This window comes from Momordica charantia (assembly GCF_013281855.1).
Source record: "Momordica charantia cultivar OHB3-1 chromosome 3 unlocalized genomic scaffold, Mcharantia_2.0 BLBB01000003.1, whole genome shotgun sequence".
NCBI lineage: Eukaryota > Viridiplantae > Streptophyta > Magnoliopsida > Cucurbitales > Cucurbitaceae > Momordica > Momordica charantia.
This window is the reverse complement of record NW_028275161.1, coordinates 21,723,957-21,745,854: the sequence shown is the minus strand read 5'-3', so window position 1 is coordinate 21,745,854 and position 21,898 is coordinate 21,723,957. Positions and strand designations below refer to the sequence as shown.

The following is a 21,898-nucleotide window of genomic DNA, read 5'->3' as shown; positions in this document are numbered from 1 at the left end:
AAAAAAAAGATGGACTATAATGAAATTCTAAAAAGTGATCAATAAATTAATTTACGTAGAGTTTGGCAAACAATTATATAAATCTTTTAAGCATACATACTTTTTTATTCTATTTTATTTAAATGATTACATGTTATTTTTTTTTAATATAATAAGCGACAGGAAGATTCGAACTAGCAACCTCCTGTCAAATATTTATATTTATCATTTAATTTATTATTTGATGTATTAAAGACGTTCATCTTCTTATATGATATACAAATTATTTATCTATTAATTGAAGATTGCATTAATGATTTGATTATATCTTCGCACTCAAAAAAGAACTTTTGACATCTCAATAAAAATTGATTGTATTAAATTCCCTTCGATATTGCCACCCTAATATAATATTTTGCAAAAAGAAAAGTTAAAATTAATTTAATATTTGCGACTGGATAACATTACTCTTTACATGTTAATCGATAACACAATTTTTAAGTTAATGAACAGAAAAGTATTTTAAAAATAAACTCTTAGAACCAAATTTTGAATTATTTTAGAAATAACTCAAAATCGAGAGCTCTTTATACTTTTTTATCGTTATAATTGGAGTATCCAAAGATTTGAGTACAATACCTCATAATAGATGATACCACAGGACCTCATATATCTTTGTTATTGGGATCATTGAGCCTTGGAGGCAAATAATTAGTATACTATACTAATTTAAATTAAAATTAATATGATATCTCACACCCATCGGCTTCGGTTATATACCATACAAAAACATGAGTTTCATAATGTAGCGTCTTAGAAATTATGTAATTGTTATTGATGAAATTACTATAATAATAATTCACCTGAAGTGAAACCAAAAACGTAAATGTGCGTCGAAATGTCCAAGTCAAAATGATTGGATCAAATCACCTTGTCCAACTAGCCCAACCTGACCTGACTCGACCGGCTGGTCAAGCCGGCCCATCCAAGCCAACCCACCAAGACTCCCTAAATAATAAAATAGACTTAGGTGTCAAATACACATTCTATACATAATCTACTTTTTGCTACTTTCAACTGAACTCTCTTTATCTGTTTTAGGTATTATTGGACCTAACACCATATCGATGTGCAGATTTGTTATAGTACAAATATTTTTCAGAGCTTTTGCATTGTGCCATTCCCGATCTAAATCCTGCATCAACCCATGATTATTTTAGAAATTGCATAAACATTATCCTAACTAACAATAAAGGTACATATAATTCATTTCTAAAGTCAGAGACACAAAATTGTCAATCTCGCCCTTCTGCACTAAAAAAAATTATTCTCCCATAAAAGTTTATTGCAAAGGGGTTTCATGCATGTAACCTAACCATTGACCTAAACTTTCCCTCTCACTAACTATTTAAACAATATTCTCCATCTCCCCATCTCCTCTATCCTCTCCATACTTAGCATACAAACAGCCTATCTAGTAGTGCTTTTTGTCCAAACACCAGCCACCCTTGCTTCATGCCCCCTCTTCTTGCCTTCCTTTAAATTCCTTTTTTCAAATTCAATATATATTGACATTTTCAACCCTACTTTCCACATACAACAATAGCCTTTGTCCAAAATTAGTCAATATATAAATAATTGTAACCCACTCCATCTAATCCAATTCAATGTCATCTTAAATATTTAATTAAAATATAGGACATCTCTCCTTCAAGGAGGTAGTGGGGATTCGACTTTCCCTAAGGTAGGGTACTACGAAAGGAAGTTGATCATGGATTATCAATAAGCTTGGAATTGATTCTTCTCGGGTCGATGCCTGAGCAGTTAATGGGGACGGGCTATAAATTCGTTGGCAAAAATTAATCGAAAGTAGTTATTTCTACGTATATAACACTCTTATAATAAATGTCAATCTAAATATAATTTAATTGGTTAAGCTTAAATTTTAAATTCTCATCTCCACGCATTTTGTAATTTTTTTTTTCGAGATAACACATTTTGTAATTAATATTCTAAAAATGTGAAACTTTTATAATAGATTTAAGATTAAAATAATAAAATCTACGATCTAAAAATAAATAACAATAATAATAAAAGATATTGGTAATTTTTTATTCAATAATGGACGTGGGGAATTCGAACTTCCACATAAATAAATAACTATGTCTTAACTATGTCTTGATTAGTTCAGACATGTGTATACTTAAAGTTTGATCGTTTGATCCCTCTTCGAATTAATTAATTAATTTTAGTTATAATTTGTGATGGGTGGGTGTTTTATACATTGTGTTTTCAATGAAAATATTTGTTTAAACAAATGTAAAAGTAACCTTTTTAAAAAATATGATTAATTGATTTTTTTCTTTTTTGACAATATATTATTAATTTATTTACTATGTGTTTCAACATCAACTAGTTAATTAACGTGATAAATAATGACTTATAATAGTTTGACGATATTATGAAGTAGTTAGTCAATAATTTATAATATATTAATTAAACTTTAATCAGTCGTAGGTAAATTAAATGAACAATACTTTTTTTAGTCAATATGAGTTTAACTATTAAAAATTTGTCACAAAATTTACAATTCGATAGATTTTCATTTGAAAATTTGTTGAAAAAAAAATCTCATGTGTGAAATGAATTAGAAAATACTTATGTTTTGGTATGAAAAATATAATTGATAGGATTTAGACAAAATTGACATGAGAGTTGTTCTAAATTTAAAAATTTTGACAAAGTTAGTTAACTTGTGCATTAATCAAACTTGAGAAACTTGATTTTTATTAAATTAATAAGTTTTTGTAGATTTTTAAAATTAAGGGATGAATTAATATAAATTTAATAGAGAGATAAATGGACGGGGTTGATCAACATACATGGAGAGGCTATGGAGAGTAAGCCAATAGAGCATAGCTTACACACTAAACATATTTAATTAAAATCTAGAAGGACACGTCTTGTCCACATTTGTTGTACTAAAATAAATATTATTGTTAGAACAACTATGTCTTTTATATATATATATAAATAATATAAATAAAAGAAAACGATGTTAAAAGTAATATATAATCTTATAATTAGGTTTGCTTTTGACTTGTGTTCCTCAAATAATTAATATACAAATAAATGCAGACGAGTAGAACAAATAATAATGAATAAAAGAATATCCGTAAATACCTTTGTCTTCTTATCCTATAAGTTTTCCTTTTTTTTTTTTAATAAAATTCTTATCCAATAAGTTTAATCATAACTTTCTGGTCTCAACTGTACATGTGCAAGTTTAGTTTAACTTTTATTTTACTTCATTTAAACAATAATTTATTTTGGACGTGTAATATGAGAATTATGATCTTAGGAAAGTTATAAATGTTTTATCCCATACACAATATTCGAGTTAGTCATTGAAGTTTATGTTTAAGTTAATACATAGTAGAATTAGTAACATATATTAAATATTAAATTAGATGGAAGTATGAACATGAAGTGTCATGCACACGAGTTTGTAATTATTATTTAGGATAAAATTTAAAATTTACCAACTTAATATATAGCTCAAGGGTTAAAGACATATATATTCTACGAAAATCTCGTAGATTTGAATCTTAAAAAAAAAAAATCAAAGCTTAATATGCATGAACTAAAAACCAAATTAAATTTGCAATTTAATCAAAGAGCTGCTTGGACATTAAGCAATATTTTAGGCAACTAATTAGGGCTATTGTTGCGATCATGGCGGCCATTAGAGGATTAAAAAACAAATTCATGTTACAAAATCAGAGGGCGTGCAAGCTTATTTTGCTAAAACTTTAGTTTATGATATCTACTTGCTTAATTTAATAATTGCTAAAAAGTAAAAACTACATATATATTAAATCAATAATAAACTAAAAATATTATTTGTGTATATTTAAAGTTATAATGCATATATTTTTTTAATCTAGTTCACTATTGTGGAGATTAATAACATTTTGATCCTCCGTTTTTATGTTCCAAAAAATTTTCATTTTTTCACATATTTAATCTTTTCGTTAACACATTTCAAATGTGAGAATATATTGATTATGATAGTTAGATCTTGTAGGAGGATTAAAATATGTAAATAATTTAGACGTATCTCACAATTAACTTAAAGTATTAAATTGTTTAAAAAAAATTAACTTAAACTATTAGAACTCTTTTTTAAAGAATTAAAAAGTATCATCATAAATTAATCATTCCCTTTCAAAATAAGATACTTACTCGTTTTTTTTTAGTACAACAACATACGGAGTTAGGATTCGAGTCCACAATATTTTGGTCGAAGATACACATTTAAGCAATAAGTATGCTTAGGTTAGTAAGAATATACTTAATCATCAAATATCTCTTGATTTTTTTAAGGTTAGAGGTTCAAATCTGGTACGAAACAATATTTTTGTTACGTGAAAATAAATTATTTAAATATATTGGGACCTCCTTTTTAAACTATTGTAAAAATAATTAATATTCAAATACAAGACCTTTTTAAAAATAAAACATTCTTTTGAGAAGAGAAAAAATGTGGCTTTAGGAATATCAAATGGGGACCTAGCCAGCTGTCCAAAAAATATTAGGCCTCCATTTTTTCTTATTCAGGGATATACGGTGGAGGATGCATGATGTCTGCCAACATAATAATCAGTACAAATTACTTTGGGCCCACAAGGAACCAATTAAAAGGTAACATGATTCTCGTACACCTTAAGGTGGGACCCGCCGCTGATTTTTTCTCAATACAACATAAGGTGGGGTTCGACCTCAACCTTTTGGCGAGAGATAGGTGTCTTAACCACTCGAACTATACTCGATTTAGTTTTTTTGTAAGTTCGATCTCCGACATGAAAACGTGAATTACTTCTATTTTAATATTTTGAAATAAAATCTATATTTGTTATTATTTTCTACATTTTTTTCAATATGTTTACAATAATGCTGTGGGAACATCGAAAGATAAATTGTAATAACTTCATGTCAAAACTTTTAATGTTCTGCATCAATTTAATTATCATGTAAATATTAACTAAAGTATCTGTTTTTTTTTTTTTTGTGTTGTGAAGGTATTTGTTTATTTTATCAGTAATTTCCATGTATATACTACCATATTACTGAAACGAAACATAAGGCTTGATTTCATATTTTATTTATCCAGTTTATTAGATACAAATAATTACTAAGGTCCGTTTACTCACCTGCAATCATAATCAATCAATCGTAACGAAAATTTTGATTCTCTTTGATGGTGTTTATCCAGGAGTGTAATCAAATTGTAGGACCTACCTCAAATTTTGTAATCTCATTACATAAAAGGTATAATTTCATTACACTCCTACAACCTCATCAATCTCATTCACATTCTGGACCCACATATATATTATAATTAATGTATCACTTTTACCCTTTCTTTCTCATATATATTATATGGATTAGATCCATATAATTTTTAATTAGTATTTTTTTATATTTTTATAATTTCTTCTCCATTTATACTCCAAATTTTATTAGTTGATGTGATTTTATTATATAATATGATAAATTAATATTAATTATTAACCAATAAATTTTTTAAATAGATATTATTACTTTTAAATATTAGAATAATAAAACTTAATAATATGTTATATTAAAATTTGGTTGTTCTAATAAAAAAATATTTTATTAATATATAATTTTATTTTAATTATTCATTATGTATTAGATAAATTGTTATAATAAAAAAAATATTTACTATCAATAATATATTAATAAATTCAATTAAAATTTATTATTATTGTAATTTAAAAAAAGATTACCACAATAATATATTTATAATTATGAGGAGAAATGAGTATATTAGTAATTGTTATATATCCGATTCCGATTCCGATTCCAATTCTAGATAGTTTTAGTAAACAATATCAAATTAATTCTGATTACGATTCAATAAAATTTCTAGTAAACAACATCAATGGAATAACATTACGATTTCGATTGATTTCATTATGATTATTTATTTCTATTATGATTGTGGATAAGTAAACGTGACCTAAATGTAATCTATGCTCCAAAAAAAAAAAGAAAAAGAAGAAGAGGAAGAAGAAGATTATAGTTTATGATAATTAAGTTATTTAGAAAAACTGTTTTTAATATTTGTCCTAACCAGTTTTTCGTATTCCATTTTTAGAGTTTCAATAAGCAATTATCATGCTCAACGAATCAAATCCCATTAAAGTTGATGATGGGATTTTGGATCATATCATATACCAATTTTTTTAGATTCTCCCACTCAACCTATCTAGTTGGACTCTGTGTGTGTATATATATTGTTGCTTTGTTTTCCACTAATTGGAATAGTTTATTAATCAATTGATAAATTTTAAGTTAGCAAAATTGTAAATTAAATTTTGATGACTTAAATTATCTATATAAAATTGTTTTGTGGGAGAGATTTAGTTTTTTCAAAATTGATAATAGTCCATGGTGTTAGCATACTTCAAGCCACGGTTAGAAAGATATATTGTAAAATTTAGACGAGTCTACATATGTAGTCGTTTGGTCCAAAGGAGATAATGAAGCCACTTTGACCTAATTAGGTGGATTATAAATCGACCAAGTGAGATTAAAAATCATCCAAATTTAGATAAATCATATTCTCAACACTTCAAAACTGGTTCGATAGAGCATGAGGAGGAAAGAGGTCGGTGTTTAGAATGTGCAACTAATGTTATCTCATGTTTTACACTATCATGATACATCTCATTGCAGTATAGTTACAATAATGCTGCAACTACAAGGGTCGAAGTAAGATTTAAACCAATATAATATTTGCCTAACTCATGAATTTTATTGTATGGTCTACGTGGACCCGGCCCCTTTGGAACTGATAGTTACATGAACCAACTCCTTAGGTAAGATTTTTCCAAAGAAGAATAACAATAACCCTCCCTAGGTTAGGAAAGGAAAAAAAGAAAAAGGTAATGGCAATGGCATCTTTTACATCTATATATATCTTCTTTTTAGTTTAATAACGGTGAAAGATGGGGATCAAACCATCACCCATCTTTGAGATGAAAATAAATATTTTATTTATTTAACGATCTTTTATTTTACTTAATTATATTCGGCTTGGCTATATATATATTAAATGAAATGTTCATTAAATTTCACAAATAATTGAATATTTCATAACTAGAAAATTAAATGTCTATGATAATAAAAGCAACTGTTTATAACTCCTTGACGATTAATGACATGTTTTTTTTTAAGTACAGTAATATGTATGGGTGAGAGTTCGAATCTACGACTTTTAGGTTGAGAAATCGGTTGAGATATTCTTAGGTCAACGTATTAATGGCATGTTTATCCACACATAGGTAAATTATTATAATAATTGAAAGGAATTTGGCATAACAAAACAAGGGAAAAATGTATAGTTTTTTTTCTAAACTATTATGAGATTTATTAATAAAATATGTAAGGTAGATGATTCAAACTCGTGACCTTTTAATTGGACATAAGTGTCTTAACCGAAAAAAGCGGTGAAACATTATTGAATTTGAATCAATGTTTAAACATTATTTAATCACCAAATCCATGATGGAGCCTGTTATCTTTCAGGACCAAACAAAAAAGTGACAAACTACAATTTAATTATGAAAATGACAGTGCAGCCCATGCTTCATGATAAAATTGAATTATTTATTGTTTAAAGTATTCACATTACTCTTCGAATTTCGACACAACATTTTCTTGAATTAATTAAGTAATATATAATATATTTTATGTTACTTATCTATCAAGTTACATTAAATAGCTTATTTTTCTCCCTTAGTTGATATTTTTATTTTTTAAATTAAACTTATCACAACTAAATACACATATTTTCGTTTTTCCAATTTAAATTAATTTTTTTTTATATTTTAATCACCTTTAAAATACGATCTTTGAAAATTAGATTACTAACAAAATTGTATCGATAAATAGTCGGAACTTTTAAATGATAAAATAAAATAATTTGGTAATAGTTCTTTTTATAAGCTATTCATTAATCTAAAAAAATAAACTCACGACCTACCTAACTAATTTAGTTATGTTCAGATTAACCATTAGTTGAAAGCTTTTGGATAGTCATTAGTATGTTAATATTTGAGTGAAGGGTAACTGCAACAATTTTGTAAGTACCTTTACAACTAAGTTATAAGAGTGGTAACTAAAATTTCACAAACAATGACTATAATTGTAACTTTTAAAAATACAGGAATGGAAATAAAATTTTTGGTAAGGGCTGAAATGAACTAAATTTTGAAAGTATTGTTCCAACTTTTTTTTATTTTGGAGTATTTTTAATTATTAAAATATAACAATAAAGAAAAAATAAATAAATCATCAAATCAAGGGTCGGATGGAGACGGCGAGTGGGAGAGGCATGGCCCTCCCTATTCAATTAAAAGGGATTTCCATCCCAAAATTAGGTATTAAAGTTTTAATATTTAACATTTAAATTTTTTTTAACGTTGGCTTACTTTTAAAGTATTAATAAAACGCCACCATGACCAGACTAGACATTTTTTAAATTAGAACCTCTAGATTTATCTTATAACAATGATATGTTGGGCCTCAATAAGATTTTTTTGACCAATTATTTTACGCCTTTTTAAATTTTACAAGTAGTGTAAATATAAAATTATATTATATTAAAAAGTATGAAACTTTATAACATATATGTATTGTTTTACATGACCATGCCACATACAGTTACAACACACACAAGCCTCCAAAATAATTATCATTGGGTCTGTCCAATCAAATCATATCTTTACCATTACAAACTGAAATTATATAATCTCCGTATAGTTACGTTGACAAAACTAAATAATTAATGATAGATAACATAGCGTGGTTAATAATTATTTGGCAGTTCCTAACCATTAGGTTATCAATTAAGAAAATATTATATATTATCTTTCATCTTCTTTTTCTTTAATTTGGAACTCTAAACTCAGGATTAAATTTTTAATAGTGAAAAATAATTTGAAACAAAAGGAGTTTGGAGCGGCCATCGGTGTAGACCTTGACGATAGTAGCAAAAAACCCTCATCTTATTTTCAATATATCTAAGAATTATTACAAAAGTTGAAATTTGAGACATTATCATAAACCATCATAGCAAGTTGCATCCATTATGAGAGGTGGTATGTTCGGCATCACCCTACCATGGTGCCTATGACTATGGTACTCATGACATGTTTGGAGTCTTACTACAGCGCCTATGGCTATACACTCACTATATATACCTATATATATGAAGATGTATATAAGATTGAAACATATTCTCTATCCTATCATGCTCTGTAAGCTTCAAAACTCAAATTGACTTCAACGAAAATGTGTTTTATAGGCTTCCTACAAGTACCCAACACTCGGAGAAGAAATGTAATATGTAAGTTGAAGTTCTACTTTTAACTATTTTTGAAACAACTATTTCAATCTATTTTGATGAGAGAGTTGACACCAGTAATAAAATGTGTTAACGATCCCACATTAAAAAGAAAAAATTTCCTTACAATGGTATATAATAGACATGAACTATTCATCTATCGTCAATTGGTTTTGAAATGGAACCTAAGAATATTAATGTGATATCAAATTTATAATAGATATGGGCTACTCATCTCATTATCGGTTAATCGATCAAAATTATCACAGATTCAAATCCAAAAAAAAAGTAAACAGAAAAGGGATCTTATGGTTTTCGGTAGCCTTTTTTTCCCCTCTTTTTTCTAATCTTACTTTCCAACAACTGGTAAGAGTAGGGGCAAATCAGAAAGCTTTCCGTTGAATGGCTCTTTCTGTGTGTTCATTTTATTATTATTGTTTTTAAATATCTCTTTCACGACCTAAACTCTTCATTTCTTGCATGTTTTGTTCACGTCTCTTTTTTTTTTTTTTCCCTAAGTTGTCTAGTTTTAATAAAATGTAAAAACATTAGAAAGAAAGAAGGAAAAAAAAAATCTCTTTCACAATTTACATATTATTATTCATCTCGCCCTCAAATCATAGTTATCTATTAAAATATATATATTAATAATCCAAACTCTTTTCTTTATGATTTGACCTCTATAAATAATTTTCTTGTAACTTGGGTTTAGATGAAAAAGAAAAATCAGCGAATCACAATTTTTTTAAAGAATAGATGATTATAAAAATATGAGGGAGAAGTCGGGTCTTAAATTTATGAAATAAATTATTAATATCTAATAGTAATTAAATTTATGTACTAAATACTTCAACTCATGGTCAATATAAGCTGTTATCTGAGATTTATATAGTTGAAATAATTTAAGTTAAATTAAATGTTCTCTTACAATACAATACAAGTGCGCAAGCTTGCCGTGTTCAAACTTCAAACAAAAAGTCGACACGTCAAAGGATGAAGAAAGTTGGAAATTCAATTATTAAACTTAGGTCCAAAAAAATGCTTTTTTTTTTTTTTGTCTCTGGTAACAGTTTAGTTAATTTAGTTACAAATGGGCATAATTTAATTTTTATGGCTTAAGGTACCTAACAATTTAGTCATATCATAATATTTTTTTTGTTGTCTTTTATAAGTAAAGAGATAAATGGATGGGATCAAATATTCATATAAATTACAAAATTATATGATAAATAAAAAATCTACACTTAATTTTGATGAAATTTTTTACAATAAGAATTAGATGGTGACAAATTTTAAACTATAAAAAAAATCGTTAATCATTAAAGTTCATGACTAAATTTTTTTGTAATTTAGAAAGTATACCAACTAAATCATTACATAAGAAAATGTACAAAAAAAAAATGTTTTTTTAACCGTAAAATTATAATCAGATTTAAGACTTAAATTATGAAAATTAATTTATTTTGAGAAGAATGTAGCTGCACAGGTTATCGTTAAGATAATTACGTCCGTGGCAAAAAAAAAATACATTTTCTGGGGTCAAATTTGGAATTTATCTCTCTCTCTCTCCCCTCTCCAATGGAGGAGAGAGAAATTTGCGTCTGGTGTCATCAGTCATGAGTGGGCAGAGGAGAGTTATATTTATGCGCTACTGCTAAGTGCTAAGGTAGTCACCGCACACCAAAGTTCATTCACGCGGAAAAAAGAATTCTATCATTCCCCATTGCCCAATTTCTCTCTTCTTGATTTGCTCGTTCTTGTTCCTCAAGTAAAAAGCCGTACTCTGTTCATCTGAATCCTTCTCTGCACCGTATTTCTGCCGTTTCAGGTCATGTAACTGAGAATCATTTTCATCATCTTCTCTTCTCTCTGCTTTCTTCCCGCCTTCGGCGTCTTTTTTCTGAATAATGTAAATTGGGGATTGAAGCCCGTTTCTTGCTTTTGCCTTTCGCTGTTTGGTTGATGTTCATTTCCCTGCTGCTTCTGTTCTGAAGCCGAGTGTTTATATTTGAAATTATGGATTCTCGCTAATCTCGCTGTCTTTTCCTGTTCTCCTGGACGGTGGGACTATTTTGTCAATGCCCATTTGCTTTCAGTTGGTCTGAAACGTTCCGAATGCAGCTTGTGAATATGGGTTTTCGTTAATTTTTGAAGTCTTGCTTTTGAAGCGCTGATGCTCTTTTGATTTTGCATTGATTTTAGTCTTCTTTAGGATGTAAATCCCTCCCACATAACCAAGATCCAGTGTTCCTACTCACTTAGTACTTGTTCCTACTCTTCTGGGTGGAATTATTTGACTGATTCCCAATAAAATACTTCTGATAAGAAATACACTTGTCGGGGATTTTAGCTTTTGATTATCAGAGTGACTGTTCGTTTTGATCTGAAATGATGAAGGTTCGTTAGCCCAGATTACCGTCGTTACAATGAAAAATTCCACCCTTGTCTCTATGTTTGATGTAGAGTCTAGAGGAATTAGGCTCACTCCTAATTGATTCATTTTTTGATTTGTTCATTTGTAGCTAGCATTAATATACCCACTATTCTTTACAAACACTCTTAAAGATGTAAAGTTCTGTTAACTTCATTCAACTTTTTAGCGTTGCAGAAGGTAACTAAATGTATTGCTTTCAATTTTCCCACCTTTTGTTCAATATCTATGAGATTCTAGAGTTGTTTGTTTCCCTGTCCATAAGATATCCCAAGTTATTAGTTATGGAATCTTAATGATCATGTTGGCCTCTCGAGTTCTGTTAACTTGATTATGGTTTAGCTTACATGTTACCACTTCAGTTTGTCTCTTAAATGTTACTTCCAGCCTCATACACTTAATATCTCAAAAGAAAAGGGGAAAATTCCGCTCACATACCTTCTTGTTCACGAAATATTCGTTCAACATGGAAGAAACATTTTTTCCATTTCGTGGGATTAAGAATGATATAAGAGGAAGACTTCTATGCTACAGACAGGATTGGACTGGCGGCTTTCGCTCTGGTATCAGGTTTGTTTCATTATGGCAAAAGATAATCTCTGTATAAATTTTCATTTTATTGCCTCACCAAGTTAGAACTATATATTTATGTACAAGATTTGTTTTTGTTAGGATCTTGGCCCCAACAACCTACATATTCTTTGCTTCAGCAATTCCAGTTATATCATTTGGGGAGCAGCTAGAAAGGAATACATGTACGGCTACTTTTTTGGTTGACAATGTGATTTTTATAGTTTATAAACTTGTCGTATACCGTAGTTGCTCAGATATGTTTCTCGCTTTCATGTATGTCGTAGATGGGACTCTGACTGCAGTACAAACTCTAGCATCAACAGCACTTTGTGGCATCATCCACTCAATCTTTGGGGGACAGCCTCTTCTCATCCTTGGGGTCGCTGAACCAACTGTTTTGATGTATACATTTATGTTCGACTTTGCAAAGGACCGAAAGGAACTAGGACAGGAACTATTCTTAGCCTGGACGGGATGGTATCTGTTTATATTACTGATCATATAAATTAACAATGCAAAAGGTAAATGTCTGGTAACAACAAAAAGTTAATCTTGTATTTTTCTTCTGGGTCTATTCTAGGGTATGTGTATGGACAGCCATATTGCTTTTCTTGCTGGCTGTGCTGGGTGCGTGCTCGCTGATCAACAGGTTTACGCGTGTTGCTGGAGAATTGTTTGGTCTGCTGATTGCTATGCTCTTTATGCAGCAGGCGATACGTGTGAGTATGCTTTGTGAGATTTAGTTGGCATGCCTCAGTCTCATTCATGGCTATTCAGTAGAACTGGAAAGTTTAATCTTGCTTGTGATTTAGAGAAGAAATTCCAGCTTCTCAAGGAAGCTACAAAAGTCGTCCTGTAACAGTTTGATTGTCTTGCGTTCTGTTCAGAACAACTGCCAATAGTCCAATGTACTATTTCCTTGTATAGGGTGTTGTGGAGGAATTTGGCATACCTCAGAGGGAAAATCCTAATCAGGTGGCACTTCAACCTCCTTGGCGCTTTGGCAATGGAATGTTCGCTTTAGTGCTGTCCTTCGGGCTTCTACTAACTGCACTTAAAAGCCGCAAGGCTAGATCATGGCGCTATGGGACTGGTACAACCATACAAGCTTTTCTTTTGAATTCTGAAATATAGAAGTGAAAAAATGGATAATACATTTAGATGCAATTATAAGGTTAGTTTTGAATAATCTACTGTGTTTCTTATGATTCTGGTATGAACCTACCTTTTCTTGATTATTTTCCAACATCGTGCAAATATAATTTGATTTAGCTTTCTCCCCTGAAATATGATCTAAAATATAGGCTGCTTACGGGGCATTATCGCGGATTATGGGGTCCCACTTATGGTGCTCGTATGGACTGCATTATCTTATATTCCAGTTAACGATGTCCCACTAGGGATCCCAAGAAGGCTTTTCAGTCCCAATCCATGGTCTCGTGGTGCCTACACAAATTGGACGGTTATAACGGTAGATCATAATCTCCTAATTTCCAAGTTTCTAGTAGTTTGTTCGCTAGAATATGCATAAAAGCAAAGCCATATGCTTTCCCATCTCCAGGTCATGTCTAGGTATTTACACTTTTTTACATATGCAGGAAATGTTGAGAGTGCCTCCATTGTATATAGTTGGAGCATTCATACCAGCAACCATGATAGCAGTTCTCTACTACTTTGATCACAGTGTTGCATCTCAACTTGCCCAACAGAAAGAGTTTAATTTGAAAAAGCCAGCTTCATATCATTATGATCTTCTTCTCCTAGGTTTCCTTGTAAGCTGTCTTTATGGAAATATTGTATTTCCTCTTCTCTACATTTTTTACTGCAAATCTAGTAAGCTCTATATAGGGGTTATGGCTTCAATTTACTTTGCTTTCTGATGTATTAGGAAAGGGTTTTCCTTCTCAATAGAAACTGTTTCTCTTCTCTTCCCAGGTCATACTTTGTGGACTTATAGGCATACCACCTTCCAATGGTGTAATTCCTCAGTCTCCGATGCACACAAAAAGCTTAGCTACCCTTAAACATCAGGTAATACCTACACCCAGTTTTCAATATATCTCAATTTTGTATCCATGGATCTATTCTCTCTGCATGGAGCTCTGGAAGTACAGAACCAATTCCAGCAGTCGTTATAAACCCTTCTCTTGGAATGTATGTGTGCATACTGCATCCCTTTTATCACCAGGATCTCAACTTGAACCGTTTTGTGGGCTTGTAGGTAGTTAGATTGTGTTTGGCAATCAATTTCCATTTTCGAATATTCTTGACTGCTTCTCCTTTTCTCCGTGTTTCATCAACTTGTGCAATGTCTATGATTGCACCATATCGCTCTCTTACAATGTTATGTAGTTGCATGAGTGTATACTTCTTTCCAATGTGAAATTAGAACAAATTGGTGATGTTTTACTTCTTTTGAAATAGCTTTTGCGGAACAAGCTGGTAGCAGCAGCACGACAAAGTTTCCGTAAAAATTCGAACTTGAGTCAATTATACAGGAACATGCAAGAGGCATATAATGAGATGCAGACTCCTTTAATTTACCAAAATCCACCAGCTGTGGTAATTATGGTCATTTGGAATACCCTTTCTGTTTGTTTTTTTTTTTTTCATTTTTAGTTATTTAATCTGACATGTTTTGTCTTCAAACAGGGGCTGAAGGAGTTGAAAGATTCCACAATCCAGCTTGCTTCAAGAACTGGCTACATTGATGCCCCTGTTGATGAAACTATTTTCGATGTTGATAAAGATATTGATGATCTCCTGCCGGTGGAGGTTAAAGAACAGCGTCTCAGCAATTTGCTGCAGGCAATAATGGTTGGTGGTTGTGTTGCTGCCATGCCTCTTTTAAAGAAGATCCCGACTTCAGTCCTTTGGGGCTACTTTGCTTTCATGGCAATCGAGAGCTTGCCCGGAAATCAATTCTGGGAAAGGATTTTACTGCTTTTCACTGCTCCGAACCGAAGATACAAGTTAGTTGACATCCATATAGACACATAGAACGCTTCCAAAAATGGGACGCTTATATTTTGCATAATATTGTTGTAGAACCAAGATTGACTAGATTTCATTTCATTTTCAGGGTGCTGGAGGAATATCATGCAACCTTCCTAGAAACTGTCCCCTTCAAAACAATTGCCACCTTCACCCTGTTTCAGACAGTGTATCTACTGATGTGTTTCGGTTTAACCTGGATTCCGATCGCTGGCGTTCTTTTCCCACTGTTGATCATGCTCCTTGTCCCCGTGCGGCAGTATGTGCTCCCAAGGTTTTTCAAAGGTGCACATCTTCAGGATTTGGATGCTGCAGAATATGAGGAAGCCCCTGCAATCGCTTTTAACCCGTCATTCGAAGTAAGCAGTCATAACTTTCACTTCACTTTAGTAAAATCTGTTGATCAACTTAGTTCAAGCAACGATAAGATGCCATCCACGTCGGTAGTTTAGTTCTTATAACTTCCTTATTTACATCTGATGCAATGTGAATGAGTATGTGAAGCAAAAGCAGAGTCGTTGTGGGAAGATACTAAACTCAGTTTAATATTCGCCCTCCACTTGCGGTACCTTTCAGGATCGTGTGGGAATAACTCCCAACATCGACGATGGTGAAATACTCGACGAGATGATCACAAGAAGCCGTGGTGAGATTCGGCGTACGCAGAGTTCAAAAGTGACAAGCTCAACTCCGAGTTCTGTAGAGGGCACCAAACCCGGCTACTACAGCCCACAGAAACTGTACAGTCCTCGGATCAGTGAGCTGAGAAGAGAGAGAAGTTCTCTATCTCCTGGAAAAGGACTCGACTTGAAGCCAAGTCCTAGCCCAGAACCAGGAACAGGGCCAGGACCATCATTTAGAAAGTAGCCTACTTCTTCATCATCATCAAGCACTTGTAAGTGGTATTTTCTACTGGGTTTTAATATTGTTAATTGTGTTCGAGAGGCCTTTAATCTTGCTTAAGTGCAGCCAAGTGCTGCTTAATATGGGTATTGTCTCTTTCTTCTCTTTTTTTCTGTTTAAATAAACGAAGGAAAAACATACATATATACTGTTGTTTATGTAGTTTTGTCATATAGGATTTATCTGAATGTTTAAAAAGGAGATATGATGTTCTTTGCTTCCATTCTTATCATCTCCATCTTCCCATTTTGATCAAATTTGGAACGAGAATGATTTGAAATGATTTTACCTTTCTCAAAATTCAAATTTAGAAGTATATAATGTAACATCGTGCCTTTCTCCCCCATGAAAATTCGTGGTTCTGCTCCAGTTTTCCAAGCCATTGTTTATTCCAATTTTTCAACATCAGAATCAAGAATGAGGTTCTTGAAATTAGCTACAAAATCAAATAATGTAACTTTGTGCATTGTAATTGTAAGAAAGAATTTGTTTTTGTTTTTTATTTCAATCTTACATGCCAACTCTAGTAATAGAATGGACAATTCATACAAAGCCAAATTGGTTCACGGTCTCCACTCTTTCGTTAATTTAAAAGGCCACTGTTCGCTCCCCAATGCTGCATGTGTACTGTTTTCTATCAACATATATTTTCTACATCGTTTATTTCAAGACTTTTATAGATATCATAATTTAAGAATTAACTAAAAAAAAAAAGTGGTTCTTTAGAATATAGAATTCCAATTACGGGTAGGAGATTTCAATTTCTAATGAAATTTAGTGATATATTAACCATTATGTTGCAAAAAGAAGTTAAAATATTAAGGACCTACTTGGTTGGCAATTCGGACTTGTGTTTTTTGTTCTCGTATTCTGCGATTCGAATAGTAATAGTGAAATTATGAAAACAACATTGGTATGTTTTCAATATTTTCAAATTTTGAATTTAAAATTTTAAAATGCAAAATTATATTAATATATTATTTCATATTACAAACTCATTTCATTTTTTTTTTAATTAAAACATGTGAAATATAATATAATATTATAAATTATATAATATTGTAAATAATAAATAGACAAAATTTATAACAAAAAATATTTATAAATTAATTAATATTATTTTAAATTGAACTAAATATTTAATTTGCAACCACTATTAATTCACAGATATATTAATAAACATACATAGAACAATTTTTTAAATTGAGATTTCAATTTTCAAATCTAACTATCAACCTACTAAACACATTTGAATCACTTGTTTACAAAGGCACCCTAAATAACTTAAAAAAATATTTTATGATTAATATAAATGTTAATAATAATTGTAAATCATTAATGTAATATATATCAACTTATAATCCATCGATTGGAAACTATTGAACAGTTTTTAATTACTTTATAAATTAGCTATCACGGTTCATGTTGCGAATTCGCTTAAAAACTCCAAAGAAATGCATGACACTCTGACAACTTGAACTGGACAGCAGAATAATAAATGCAGGAAAGAATATTCCAAATTAGATCCTCATGTTTTCTTCAAACCATGAACAAACAAAAAGGTACCAAAAAACCATGCACATCAAAGCAACACCAAAATCAAAGAAGCAGACTACCAAAATTGGTCCAACTTCCAACACTGTATCGTTAACCACATCAAAAGGCTTCGATTATAGTTTAAAATTTCGGAAGAAAGAAAAAGTCTCAGTTTGTGCTCATCAATTATGACAACGTATTTGATCGGTCTCCTAAAAGTCTTGTACGTTAAGAGTATAGGAAATCACGTATAAAGACATTAAGCAAATGATTGAGTTTAAATCTGAAAGCTTTTAAAATGTTCGCTACCATTTCATCTCATATTTTGGATACTAAAAACCATGCAAACCGTGTGGTAATGCAAGTAAATTGAGAAGGACACAGGACTGTCCTGAGGGAATGAAGATGGCTATCTATCCACAAAGAATAAAAGTCATCCTGGAGGACAGAAAGAAATAGTACAAAACTGAAAAGAACAAAAACCTTACCTTACCGGTGTTTTCTACATGGATCACAACTACAAACAAATCATTGATGGATTTTTTTCATCTAGCAAACCAACTTACTAAGGCAAAATTTCATGGGGGGGATTTTTAAGCTGTCTTCGGCTTAGCTTTGATGCGCTTCACCCTTGAATACAGGAAAACCCCAGCAAGAGCTATTCCAGTGCCTGCATTAAATCCAAGAACAAGAAATATTTTAATGCATCGAGAAGTGTTTGATACTCATATTCACAGAAGGAAGACTGGAGCAGCCAATATTACCAAGAGAGTTGATAGGAGAAACAGGTGTTTGGAAGAAGATAACAGAGCTCACGATGACCACAACACGCTTTACACAGTTGCCTACTGAGTGGGTAACAGGCGATACTCTTTGCAATATCATGTAAGAAACCTGCAAAGCTCACCCCAATAGATGTCAGTGAAAGTCCTTCTATGCTAAAGAGAGATAAGCAGTAGGCACAGCAGAAACTTTGCAAGAGCGTCAATATCATAATGCATCTTTAGACCAGAGCTTCACCAAAAGTTCTCAGTTCTATGGCTCCAAATTTTCTCGATATCAACACATATTCCTTTTATGCAAATATTGAATAATTTCTCTACAAATGCAGCACATTTGTTCCTCATTTCAAAAGGAGTCATCTATCTTAGATTCTTAGCTAATATTTCAACTATACTTCAAAAGAAAGGAGAGAAAAAAAAAAAAGAAGGAAGAAGCTATATTTCAACTAGAAACAAGATCTAGAGATATGTAAAAGAACTATGGGAAGGAAAGTACATGTTTAGGAGAAATTAAGAATGCAGACAACTCATGACTCATGAGCTTAGAAAATAATAGAAGAACCTGTGAAACTGGAACTCTTACCTGTTGGTATGCATGGAAACAAAGGGCAGCAAGAAGAGACCTTGCGCAAACTTGTTTCACATTCAATCCCTGTGATGACAGAAATTATCATTGAAGAGCAAGATATGAAACTAAAGGAAACTTCTACAGAACTTTGATTCTTGAATTACTCACAGCTGATTGAAGGTATGCAGGAGTAAACTTGACACCTTCCATGAAGATAGCCACAGGAGCCAATAAGAAAAAGGACATGACTGTTATAATTGAAAAGAGCGTGATGTTGTCAATTGAATCCTGTTTCAATACCAAAAACTTGTTACTTTACCACTCCAACGAGCAAAGATATAAATGGAACAAGAAGGTGTTGAGGTGGACGAAATACAATTGCTATGAACAATATTTCCGCCATCCATTCGATATAGAACAGAAGTTCCAAATAAATACAACTGCTAACAGAAGCAACACAGGCAATTGGAAAGATGCATCTGTAGTGTTTACCTCTTTTTTCACCATGACCTTTTTGCTAAGGACATTACGAGATTGATTAGTCAAATTGGATGCCATTGCACTCGAAAATCCAGCCCTTTTATAAGAAATTTTATATATCAGAAATTGCATAAATAAATCATTTTTTCAATCATCTACTTAAAATAATAGACATGAATATAGACGTACAAAAACACCCATCTTACCAGTTGAAGGAGGCCTCGGTGGCAGATGCTAGTACAACACCACCAACAATTGGCAGAAGGGATGCAAGTACCCATGGAGTAGGAATCTTCAAGGACACAAAGAACATCAGAGTTAAGATGTAACCAACAATGGTCAGAAGGGATGCAACAACACCAACATTTTTCTCATAATTTTTGAAGGTTAATGCTTGGACCTCAAGGACAAAAAGTAATAGAACACTTAAATGCTGAAACTCAGGTCTAATATATGACAATTTTCTGATTTTATTTTTGGCCAGGGATACAAGCAGGTGGTACCAAAAAAAATTATCAGTTAAGAAGTGACTGCACATAAATTCATACCTCTCCAAGAAACATTGCTGACAGGACCACTGAAAAAAAGGGCTCCATAGCTTTGATTGTGTGAGTGAATGATACAGCCACTTTCCCAAGACTCATGTTTGTAAAAAGATTTCCCAAGGTGTGAACGAATGCCAGCGGCAGAATAGCAGCAAGCTGTTTAAGTTTAGAGAAGTCAAAACCTCATAACAAAATTCATTATTCAAAACGTACACAAGGCGTAAAACCTGAAAGGGAGAAAAATAACAATTACCTGAGCACCACTAATCTTTGGCTTTTTGTAGAGATTAAGTCCCCACATAAGAAGAACAAGTACAGTGCCAACAGCAAATTGAACTGCGGTGACAGTTACAGGGAATGGATATACCTTGAGGACCTGTGAACAAGCAGTGTCAGATATTATCAGCATTCTCATCTCCCAAAGAAGCTAGCACCAATGTCGATTCATCTTGGTCGATATAAGTTAAAGTTGAAATGAATGAGCAAGTAATAGAGCTACACGAAATATTGAATAAGCTATTTACTTAATCAGACAAAAAGGATCTAATTCTTTAGAGTCTACAAGTTATGATTATTCGCAGAGAAGAAAAAGCTTTCAAGAGCTTAATCTTTACGGGAACAACTCTTTATTAAGGCCTTGACGCAGAAAATTATATTCATACGGATCTACCAGGAGAGTTTGATTTTACATCTTTACGAGAACCATGCATTCTTTACCTCATCGAATGTGAAAATATCGGAAGTGAAGGGGAAAAATTAATGTCAATAACTCATAAGAAAGACTCCTGGATAAATCCTCAGACAGTAATACTGACCAAGAGAAATACGGAATACAATTAAAACAAAAAACATCTTACACCATCCTCGTGCGTATTTTATCGATTATAAAGATAATTTAAGCATGAGATTAACTTTCTTTTTTCCTTTTTTTTTTTCTGATAGGATCCTCCTACGTACATTATCAAGCCTCCGTTTCTCACGGTACAGGCATTTCATGCAAATCAAACAAAAACAACCACGAATTTCAAGAACCGTACATCACAAAATGCACAGACATCATAAATTTCAAATAAAAGAAAACATCCAACCTGCTTGTTGTAGATGTTAAAGTAGATGTTGAAAAGGTACCAGAGGCCAAACAACAATCCAAGCTCCAACGTTTTCGCTAGGCTACCGCCAGCACTGGCACTCTCCCCTGCGCTGTCCGGCACCGCAGTGGCCTGAACCTTGAAAATACTCGCATCGGACTCCGAAGCAAGCAAGGGCGCACCGGTCCATGGCCTCAGTTTTGAGGAAGAAAACGGAGACGACGACAGAGTCCAGGATCGCCGAGGCCAAGAGGAAGACAGTCCAACATTATTCAGGTCTCCGAGATCTCTGGAATTGCCGGAAGACGAAGAAGATAGCCGAATTGAGTTAAATCCAGAGGTGAAGGTCGAGCTCCGAGGCCTTCGAGGCTTGAGAAGAGGGAGAGAAGGCGATAAGGTAACAGCAGAACTCTGCATTTCGAAGGCCTGAGCTCGAGATCTGAGATCGGAGAAGAGAATGAAGAGCCTCGGAGCGTCCGCCGAGGAGCAAGGTTGGTGAAGCAGTAGTTGGTGGCGCAATGCAATAGAGAGACTGAGAGAGATGCTTAAAATTGGGGAATTCAATTAACTAGTCAAAAATGGA

At 32.1% G+C, this 21,898-nt stretch overlaps 2 protein-coding genes across 3 annotated transcripts; one reads left to right on the top strand and one right to left on the bottom strand.

Annotated features, from left to right (window-relative positions):
* Positions 1-11,067: 11,067 nt before the first annotated feature.
* LOC111008724 (boron transporter 1) lies at positions 11,068-16,539 on the top strand. Of its 2 annotated transcripts, XM_022281508.2 has the most exons (12): positions 11,068-12,416; positions 12,519-12,601; positions 12,704-12,896; positions 13,000-13,138; positions 13,347-13,512; positions 13,724-13,890; positions 14,018-14,191; positions 14,355-14,450; positions 14,844-14,981; positions 15,072-15,391; positions 15,502-15,772; positions 15,990-16,539. In XM_022281508.2, exons 1-12 carry the CDS (start codon positions 12,313-12,315, stop codon positions 16,278-16,280), a joined length of 2,142 nt encoding a protein of 713 aa, XP_022137200.1. In that variant the 5' UTR covers positions 11,068-12,312; the 3' UTR covers positions 16,281-16,539. The 2 variants fall into 2 exon arrangements, with proteins under 2 accessions (XP_022137200.1, XP_087977745.1); XM_088121619.1 differs by having other exon boundaries at positions 12,519-12,896.
* A 1,584-nt stretch (positions 16,540-18,123) lies between these two features.
* Positions 18,124-21,898, bottom strand: LOC111008877 (triose phosphate/phosphate translocator, non-green plastid, chloroplastic). The gene is made up of 9 exons (XM_022281738.2): positions 21,316-21,898; positions 20,481-20,603; positions 20,231-20,383; positions 19,889-19,974; positions 19,695-19,779; positions 19,371-19,490; positions 19,218-19,286; positions 18,617-18,746; positions 18,124-18,522 (listed from the first exon to the last, which is right to left on the bottom strand). Exons 1-9 carry the CDS (start codon positions 21,730-21,732, stop codon positions 18,446-18,448), a joined length of 1,260 nt encoding a protein of 419 aa, XP_022137430.1. The 5' UTR covers positions 21,733-21,898; the 3' UTR covers positions 18,124-18,445.